Below are 9,776 nucleotides of genomic sequence, written 5' to 3'. Positions count from 1 at the left end.
TGTGGCAACGGTGCCCAAAGGTCATCTATTTTGGTGACGGTTACGGTGCAAACTAGTACTAACAGCAATGTCGTTGACAATGGTGACTAGACTACACCCAAAGATCAAATGAATTTCATCAAAACTTGATCATCAATGTTCGTCATAATTGTTAAGTTTGAGAAAACTGTTAAGTAACAAGTAAAATTCACGTCTAAAATACAGGGAGCCAAGTTAGACAAGTCTAAATCCCCTTGAGCATATGAAAGGCAAAAAGTCCGCTCTTCCTTTCCTCCTACCATGCTATTACCAGTTACGTAGTGCTCTCGCTCAGATGTTCCCTCGTAACACTTGAAGAAACCAATCAACCCTTTCACTGCATGTCCAACACATTATGGGGAATTTTGATTCCCAGCTTGATGAAGCTATCTCCTCTTGTACCTGGTTTAGAAATCAAAACAGACAAGATCGATTACGAAATTTCCATCATTCGTGCATTGAGGTAATACAAGCAGCAAAGGAGAAACCTCAACAAGCAGAGATGGATACCATTTGCGCTATTACTAAGATGGAAGCTCCCTTTACTTGAGGAGAATAGAAATACAAATACTTGAGCTACTTTAACAACTAAAATGTACAGTTTTCTATGCACTTCAATGTCAAACCGATAAATGGCAGACGATAGGTTAGAACAAAAGATACTCACTGTGCATTTAATGGATAAAGGACCTTTCTTAATTCTTCTGTTTATCTAAAACCCTACCTACAGGACTCCTACTGCCTGACCTTTAACGAAACAAGACAAGATTATAGATCACCAAATCATCAGCAAATGGCTTTTCAAGTACTAAACAATTTATTTACCACAAGTAAGAATAACATGATAAAGGACCGAGATAGAGAAGAAATCATGTAGTCGCTATTCTCCCAATTTAAACTTATTGTACCAAAAACAAACTCTAGCAGGAGAGCTTATGGAATTATACCACAATCGTCAACAGAATTTCAGCCAAAGGGATCCACTCAAAGGCTCAAGCTCGAGGTCAGCAGTTAAAAGGAAATTTGTGCGTATAAGGGGTAGTACAAGGGTGTAGACTAGGTCTCATCACCTGTGCTGATGTTCTCACATCCAACAAAGCCACCTTTGCACTGAAGCATCTTATAAAAAGAGTCTACAAGTTTGTTCATTTTAAAACTTTCAGGTGACTAAACTACAGGTATTTTTCTCAAGGACTTCTTGTTAGCTGATATGTGCCCATTCAAAAATTTGACTGAATAAAAAGGTCGTACCCAGTGCACAAGGCTCCCGCTTTATGCAGGGTCTGGGAGAGGTGAATGTCGGCTAGCCTTACCCCCATTTATGGAGAGGCTGCTCCCAAGTCTCGAACCCGAGACCTAAAGTCTATGTACAGCACAAAAATTTGACTGAATCTATAACATAAAGTCTATGTACAGCACAAAAATGCTTAGTAAGACTGTAAGATACAAATCAAAATCGAAAGGAGGATTAATCACAAGATAAGGTGCTTCATACCTCGACTTGCTCTTAAAAGAATTCTTGGACTTCTTATTTCCGACTCCACTACTTTTTTTGTTCTGCCTCCTTTGACTCATGTCACTCTGGAACAGGTCCTGCATCTCCTCTGTCCTTGACTGAGTTTTTTGGGGGGGACGACTAGATTTCTTACTAGTCTTCCTCACAATTTTGCCAGCATCTGTTGCCTTCTTTGCAGCCTTCACGGCTTTTGCCCGTCGGTAAGCCAGGTCAACAAGTGGCGTTCCGGTCTTCTCCTTTTTTCCACTACCCTGCAGTTCCTTACATAATGATTACTCTGCGCTATTACATTATATATATCTGTGTGTATGTGTGTGTGTGGATATGGTCATCAAAGTTTTGTCTCTTTTTGTCTTTTCAGAATTTTGAGCTACAAGATTACATGAACACTAAAATTTATTATTATTTTTTTTTTTTGAGAAGAAACGATAACACTTTATTAAAATAATTACATGAATTACAAAAAAGTGGATAAGAAATCCACCATCTAGCAAAACTAGCTAAGACCTCTCAAGTTGTAACATAACCTCAACCAAAATCATTTTACGGCTGCTATCATATCCCACACTATATGAGAAAGAGAATAATCCCTTAACTATAGAAGACCACATATACAGAAACTTGGGAAACTAGGGTAATACAAAAACCAATAATCATCTTGCACTAAACCTCTACACCAACCAGCCAAATATTTCTTCATCCTGATATCTTTTCTGTTCATGTATATTATTCTCTCTAAAACACAATAATATAATATTTAACTAAACAGTTTATATATATGACTTAGTGGCCTAAGCTGGCTACAGGAATACAAGACTGCCCCCACATACGAATCAAAATTAAGATGACAAAAACCTGAACACTTAGGCAATTCTAATTACCCCAAAAAGTTCTTCATCCAATACGTACAGAAATATTATATATATATATATGTATGTATATGTATATGCAGAGTCAGAGAGAGAGAGAGAGACGTACATCAAACTTTTCATTTTGATTTTCCTCCTCTAACATTTCCCTAGCTGCTTCCAATTTCCGTCGCTTCTTTCGAGGCAAATTTTTCTGCTCCAAACACTTGTCATGTCACACACTTGACCCAAATGAATTATAATAAAAAAATTGAAAAGGAAAATGCAGGATTACAATCACCTCACGCTCCCGCTTCCTCTTTTCTTTCAGTTTTAAATCTTCAGCTTGTTGGGCACTGATTACCTCTTTTCCAAGGTGCTTTTCACTTTCATTGGATGCCTGTCAGCAGAGAGAAGAACTTTGATATCATGCCTTTACTTTGTTAAGTCCCCCATTCAAGAAAAATGCTTAGAATAGAAAAGAAAACAAGTCATCCTAGAGAAAATAGGATTACAGTGAAGATCTACAGCAGCTTAAGTGCTTCTCACTCCTAGTAAAAGAACAAAACCATACATTGGAGAAGGTTTGCTGACTTGAAAAACCTCTAACCATACAAACAGTCTCTTCTTTATTGAAAAGCTTTGGAAAAAAAAATAGTGAAGAATATTTTAGCCCAATAACAATTGGAATGATTGGCTTTATCTTCGTTTGAAAATCAAAGGAGAAACAATAAGGTTTAGATTTTCTCTGTTAATCAAAGAGTGGGTATATGGCAAATTAAACTTCTTTAGATCACTTACCATATGGAAAATGGCATCAAATATTGCCTTTTTTGGTTGAGAAGCTCAGTTATACTTCGAACCACATCCATTATATGGTATTGGAACTAAATTTATGTAATCAGAGGACACAACAGGTAGAGAATAATACAAATGCTATCCAATGCCCCCCATATTGAGGGCTTTTCCAATGGTCATCGCAAATGTATTTTTTTTACATTGTATTATTGTAGTAAAGTAAAACCTCAGTATAGTGGTACTCTTATAGGAATAACCTCGGATTAGTCATAAAAAAGTTCAATCCCAATCTGGGCCAGTTATATATAAGAATAAACTCCATACTGTAGTGAGTTATAATGTTTTTAGGTCCTGTCTTAAAAAAACTAAGCCTCCACATAGTAATAATTTTGGATAAAGTCAAAAAATACGTAATGTCACAAATCAAAATTGAAATAAAAATATTCATCTAAAGTTGTCCGGGATAACGATTTATTCTTTAGAGTTGATGTCAAGTCTTTGAGCTTGTAGGCATGTAATCTCTCGTTTACAGCTTCTGGGCATCAAACTTTTGGCATAAAAGATCGCACTGCATACATACATGTATCAGCCATTAGGTGTCTCTCTTGCTCCAATGTCCACATTTTGGAAATTGACACGCTCACTACTAATGTAAACCTTTGTTCCCATACAACGTTCATTTAAGATAACTAAGTAAAAAAAAAAAATTTTTTTTTAGTTACACCTCCATTAAGTAATAACCTCCCTCTGGTAATAAAATTGGCTTGGTCCCAAAACTATGACTATATAAAGGTTTTACTGTATTAAAATAATCCAAGGAAATCTGAGGGATCCATGAACCAGATAAATCACCTAAATTGTAAGTGACTGAAACAAATGCATGTCAACATAAAACAATATGGTGCACAAAGAAATTACCTTATCTGCATTCACTACCATCCTTTTTTCCTTTTCTGTTACAAACCAGGTTCTTTTGGGGCGTGAATAAATTTCATCTTTGTGCACAATCATATTCTCAGCCTGTAGTGAAGGTGACAAAGATTAAACCATAATAATAATAAGTTTACACAACAACAATTTTCCAAGGAATGTGTTGGTAGCAACATTGTACAACCTTCTGATTGCTTGTTGTGCTCTCAAAAATGATAACAACAAATTAGGTAGCAAGGAAGGATTGGTGTTAATAAATACCTTCGATGCTTCCATTTCAGCTTTTCTTAGTGCTTGTTCTTCCCTGCATATATTCCAAATCTAATTACTTTAAGGGAAGACTTTAAGTCAAAAACCTTTATTTAGAGAAAAAATGCAAACCTCTCTTCTTGAAGAATTGTGGCCACTTGATCTTCCATTTCCTCAATAATCTGACACCACTTAGTAATTGATTGCTCTGCAACAATTCGACTCCTCAACTTTGAACCAGCTCTTTTTGCCTATTAAATTGAATTCCCCCAAGGAACATATAAGTTAAAACAACGATTCTCTTGAAATCGTGAACATCATTTTTGTACTTGGATAAGAGAACATTAAATACGAGGGTTAGTGTACTCGAGGACGAATGGGAGAAAAGAATACACTTGTCCAAGAACACAACAGAAGAAGATGATGCTCACAATGGCTTTTAAAAGAGATCGGTCATTATCTGTCACGAAAGTAACGGCATATCCTTCTCTGCCTGCTCTTGCTGTACGACCCACTCTATGAACATAGCTGCACAAGGAAAGAAACAAGATGGAAGTCACAAAGATGCACAAATAAGATTGAGGAAAAATACATGCACAAACCATAAATGCATAAACGATAAAATAAGGTATACAAGTCAGCAACAGTTTATTTCTAAATGCCAATGGTAGGACAGGTGAATAAATGAATATATTGCAACAGTGGGAGTGGCCAGTGATTACCTTGTAAGGTCACGAGGACATGCATAATTTATAACTGTTTGAACACCAATGATGTCAAGTCCCTGCAGAATATAAACCGCCTTGTTAAATTTTATAAAGCAACATAATTTTCGTAGTTTTTACAGAGTCAAGATGTAGGGGAAGAAAAGACCATAGACCAGCAACCACACCTTTCTCTCCTATCCCCGCCTAATACACAAAGGCAAAATAATATACATGGAAAATAATGGGACCCAGAGAGGACTGGTTAAGTACAATAACAGATTATTAAGGACATCAATTCCTGGTTGGAAAACGATATGAAGTTTGGCTAATCTTATATGGAAAAGTCAAAAATCCGCATGGTGCATGTCAGCCAGCAGCACATCTTCTTCTTTTTAAATTTGATTTTCAAAATCAATAAAAATATGCAGTTTCATATGTGTAAAAGAGGTTAGTGTGATTTCAACAATCGGTTCAATGTCCAATATGAGACAAAGTTGGAGAGAGAGAGAGAGAGAGAGAGAGAGAGAGAGAGATTCAAAATTCGAGAACAAAGTTCTGAGTGAGTAAGAACACACATCTGGAAGTGCTAATGTACAGAAAAAATAGAAAAAAAGAAGCTAGGATTAGTTCTTACACGAGCAGCCACATCAGTTGCAATCAAATAGTCAACTCCCTGCTTCCTGAAAAGTTCCAAAGCCTACACAAACAATAACAGAAAAGATTTTCACATATTAATAAAAAGGAAAATAAGCTCAACTACCAAGATATCCAACAGTTATTGCCAATCTTCTTTACCATTAGATATAACTAAGCAGGCGAGCAAACTTCACTAACTAATTATACAAATAACCCACAAAACCAAACTTTACTAAGCACACAAGTTACTCACATCTAGACGCTGGACTTGTGTAAGGTTGCCATGAAGCTCAGCAGCTTTAAGCCCAGCTAACCCAAACAAAATCTTCAACCTATGTGCAGCCTGTTTTGTGCCACTGCCAGAGAAAATAAACAATCATTACACAGAACTAACAAAAGATATCAGCCAATATGAGGAAGGCACTCGGAATAAATATTTGTTATTTAGTCAATAATGGTTTAAGGAGATATTACAAACCTGAATATGATCACTCTGGCTGTGAATGTCTTTGAACATAATGCAAGTAGAACTGCTTCCTGATTTACTTCACGCATCCGTCGTATCCTAACCACTCTACATGACATCCAAAATGACAATAGACAAAAAGGTGATTTAATTCATACATCAACATACATACCCTTATTATAGAGTCAAATTGCTACAGGTAATGATACAAATTGAACAAAGCAAAATGGTATAGTGGGTATAATTAATTACTCTTCTGTTAGTGTGACTGGCCGTTTCGCAGATGGGTCAGCCGAGAGGCGTAATGGTTTGGTTAGAGAAAGCTTGACAAGCTCGTCAACTTCTTCAGTCATTGTAGCTGAAAATAGCATGGTTTGTCTCCTTTTGGGGCATACACGAATCTGCATAAAAACTTATGATTAGAGATTGTTTACTAATATATAAAAAATATTAAATTATTTTCAATCAGAAATATTTCAATTCTTCACATGCTTGCATCAAGAAGGGGGCAGGGCATACCAGCTCACGAATCTCAGCACTAAATCCAACCTCCAAAAGGCGATCTGCCTCGTCAAGAATTAGAACAGCAAGATCATCCAAATCCACAGACATTGAATTGCGTAAATGATCGATTATGCGTCCTGGAGTAGCCACAACAATGTCTGGCATTGTTCTCAAGTCTGCCTCTTGTGCCTGATAAAAAAATGCCATCGCTTGAATATTTTTGGAAAAAGGAAATGAGAGAAAAAGTTAATAAGAAAAATTGACTGGAAATCATTATGCATGCCAAGTGGATAATTCATTCACTTTCACTTAATATGTTTTTTTCCCCTTGGGAGGGGTAACATAGGTTTTCCATTTAGCTACAAGGTCCAAATATTGAGTTAAAATATTTGACCTCACTCACTTATGCAAGGATAGAGGGAATATAATAATTGGATGTTGGAGGTACGCTATTTTACCTTGGAACTTAATGTTTCAAGGGATGCCAGGCATCCAACCTCAAACCAGGAATCTGACAGTTAAGGCATTAAGAAATGGAAGTGAATCAAACCTTTAATGAAAGCCCTCCAACAACCAGGCAGCATCTGATATCAGTAAACTGGGCAAGTTTCTGAATCATACTATGAACCCTGAAAAGCATGTTAAAAGTTAGACTGAAACTAAAATGACAAGATAAAAGGACAGATCCTAAAAGATGTTTTACAAAGGAAATTATTCCTAAAACCAAGCAATACTGTCCAGAAAACTGTAGTCAAGGAACAGTAACCGACAATAACGTATAAATAAGATAACTGAATATGGAACTAAAACTTACTGAACCGCCAGTTCTCTGGCTGGGGTGAGAACGAGGACCCTAATAGCGGGCACCCGCTTTGGACGAAACAATAGTCTTTCTAGAGTAGGTAACGCAAAAGCAGCAGTCTGTGTAAAAAAGCCGAGAAAAGCGTTAAACAGATTGAGATGAAAAGAAAGATCAGTTGTGAAGTGAACGAAGATAATTTTGATTCGACTATCACTAAAAGTAATAACACACAAACCGCACCTCTAACTGTAATGGTTACTCTACCAAAAAGAGAAGTAATATACCTTGCCAGAACCAGTAATGGCACTCCCACATATATCCCGCCCACTCAGAGCTAATGGTATGCACGCCGCCTACATACAAAGCCCAACAAATTCAGTGAACTGAAATGAAAGCAACAGGAAATGGATTGTAAGCGTAACAGGATTCAAGACCTGAATAGGAGTGGGCTTGGTATAACCCAGTTTCTCACACGCCCGAAGCAAAGGGCGAGACAAATGGAGCTCCATGAACGAGTTTGCATGAAAGGAGGTTCCATCTGATGGGGAGAAAAATGGCTTTTTACCAACACCGGCATTAGTGGCATCATCAACTACTTCATCATCTTCCGGCTTATAATCTTCCTAAATTACCAACACCAACAACATAGCTTAATTTAAGTAATTTTATACCCATTGAATTGATTGAATGAATTTGAGTAAAATCAACAAGACACAGACCTGTTTGTCGGATTCGGGTTCGGATTCGGATTGGGATTCGGAGCTACCATCATCGTCGTGGGCAACGGCACCGGGGACTGATCGTTGCTGCAGGGCTTTGGAGATCTTGAAATCGACGGAGGTGGTGCTCCGGCGAGCATGTTCTTGGGCGACTGTTTCGGAGTAGGAAGCGAAGTCCCACGGGGACTCAGAGTGGCGAGAAGCTCGCGAGGGTTTCAGGGCTTCTTCGTCTTCTTCGTGTTCATCTTCTTCCTCCTCCTCCTGCGGTTGTTGTTCTTCGGCGTCGGAATATTCTTCGTCACTTGGGGGCTCAAATACGAAAGCGGCAGCCATTTCTGAAAAATTGGCGGTGAGAGGGAGGGGTTTTATGGATTTTGGGTGCGAATGCGCATTCCTCCTCCTAGTAGGGTTTTAGACTGGTGAGGAGAGGAGAAGGGAGGCAGGCCTACGTGGACATGCCACATCATCTACATTAGGGTTTAGAATGGAAATTTGGATCCCCTCCTGAGCAAATGGTGGGGATCCTCATGACCACACAACACAGGCCGTTGGATTTTGATCTAACGGCTACAAACATGGAGTCTTTCTAAAAGTTATAATAAATGTAGCCGTTGGATCAAAATTCAACGGCCCGTATTGTGTGGTCATGAGGATCCCCATCATTTGCTCAGGAGGGGATCCAATTCCGTATTGAATAACCTAACACAAAGGTTTTTAATTCAATTTTACATCACCCCCTTCATTTTGAATGTTTAATACAATTTTTTTTTAATATTTATAGATATTTTCAATTTTTTAATAGTTAACTTAAACAGTTAATTCGTCTTTAAAATGGATGTGAAAGTGAACTAAAACTTCAAAGTTGTCAGTTTAATATCTCAATTTGAGAGAATTTTATGAAATGTCTAATCGGATAAATGGTCATCGTGATCATAAAGTATTCGGAAGATAGTTCATGTGGTAAAAAAATTTGGATTTAAGCGTGGTTTCACTATTCAACAAATCATGCAAAAGGGTGACTAACTAAAGAAGGTTAGTTGATACAAGGATTTGGTTTCATAACAATACTATTGTAAAACACATTTTTTTAATCTATTAGATAAATATAATAAAGCTAGTCCGGAACAAAAGTACATAAGAAAATTCTTTTACTGAAATAAGAGGTTTGGTTTGTGTTTGAAAAGCCACATTGATGGCTAAGCGAATAATTGGTATGGCCTCCTCATCCACCAACCACTTCTAAACAAAGTGTTGCACCATGGAAACCTCCTGGCAAGAGCTTTGTCCACAAAAATCAGAACCTATGGTAGAAGAAAACCTGATAGTGCTCGTATTTTATTTTGGATACATTGTATTTTGATACTTTCATATGTGGGAGTCCACTGTGTTTTTTTTTTTTTTTTTTTTTTTTTTTTTTTTTTTTACGCTTTTGTAATCGGGTTATCAAAGTTGAATTTCATGTCTTGGTAGTTTGTTGTGCTTATTGATTGGAACCATATTTGTCAATGGTGATTATGAATCCTTGAGAATGAATGGTCATTTCATCCCAATCCCCATAACAAATCCAACACTTCAACCTCTAT

General features: G+C 37.2%; 1 protein-coding gene across 2 annotated transcripts; it reads right to left on the bottom strand.

Moving 5' to 3' along the window:
* Positions 1-87: 87 nt before the first annotated feature.
* On the bottom strand, positions 88-8,620 carry LOC103402456 (DEAD-box ATP-dependent RNA helicase 28). 2 transcript variants are annotated; one of them, XR_011575844.1, is made up of 19 exons: positions 8,194-8,620; positions 7,909-8,097; positions 7,759-7,827; positions 7,487-7,593; positions 7,223-7,301; positions 6,688-6,861; positions 6,421-6,569; positions 6,181-6,276; positions 5,956-6,058; positions 5,701-5,763; positions 5,082-5,143; positions 4,791-4,887; positions 4,492-4,610; positions 4,372-4,414; positions 4,099-4,200; positions 2,684-3,748; positions 2,513-2,596; positions 1,514-1,785; positions 88-420 (listed from the first exon to the last, which is right to left on the bottom strand). XR_011575844.1 is itself a non-coding variant. In XM_008341205.4 (19 exons), exons 1-19 carry the CDS (start codon positions 8,524-8,526, stop codon positions 405-407), a joined length of 2,256 nt encoding a protein of 751 aa, XP_008339427.2. In that variant the 5' UTR covers positions 8,527-8,620; the 3' UTR covers positions 88-404. The 2 variants fall into 2 exon arrangements, 1 of the variants encoding a protein (XP_008339427.2); XM_008341205.4 differs by having other exon boundaries at positions 2,684-2,782.
* Between the last annotated feature and the right edge of the window lie 1,156 nt (positions 8,621-9,776).

Source organism: Malus domestica, chromosome 15, assembly GCF_042453785.1.
Source record: "Malus domestica chromosome 15, GDT2T_hap1".
NCBI classification, from domain to species: domain Eukaryota; kingdom Viridiplantae; phylum Streptophyta; class Magnoliopsida; order Rosales; family Rosaceae; genus Malus; species Malus domestica.
The sequence above is the reverse complement of the archived record's forward strand: the minus strand, read 5'-3'. Positions and strand labels throughout refer to the sequence as shown.

What these genes read in the sequence shown, in the direction of transcription:
- LOC103402456 (XM_008341205.4), bottom strand. Translation starts at nt 8,526, where the DNA reads ATGGCTGCCGCTTTCGTATTTGAGCCCCCAAGTGACGAAGAATATTCC. An exon ending in GTGCTGAGATTCGTGAGCTG is followed by an intron (nt 6,570 to 6,687) that starts GTATGCCCTGCC and finishes GTTTTTATGCAG; the next exon opens with ATTCGTGTATGCCCCAAAAG. An exon ending in CAACTGATGTGGCTGCTCGT is followed by an intron (nt 5,144 to 5,700) that starts GTAAGAACTAAT and finishes TATATTCTGCAG; the next exon opens with GGACTTGACATCATTGGTGT.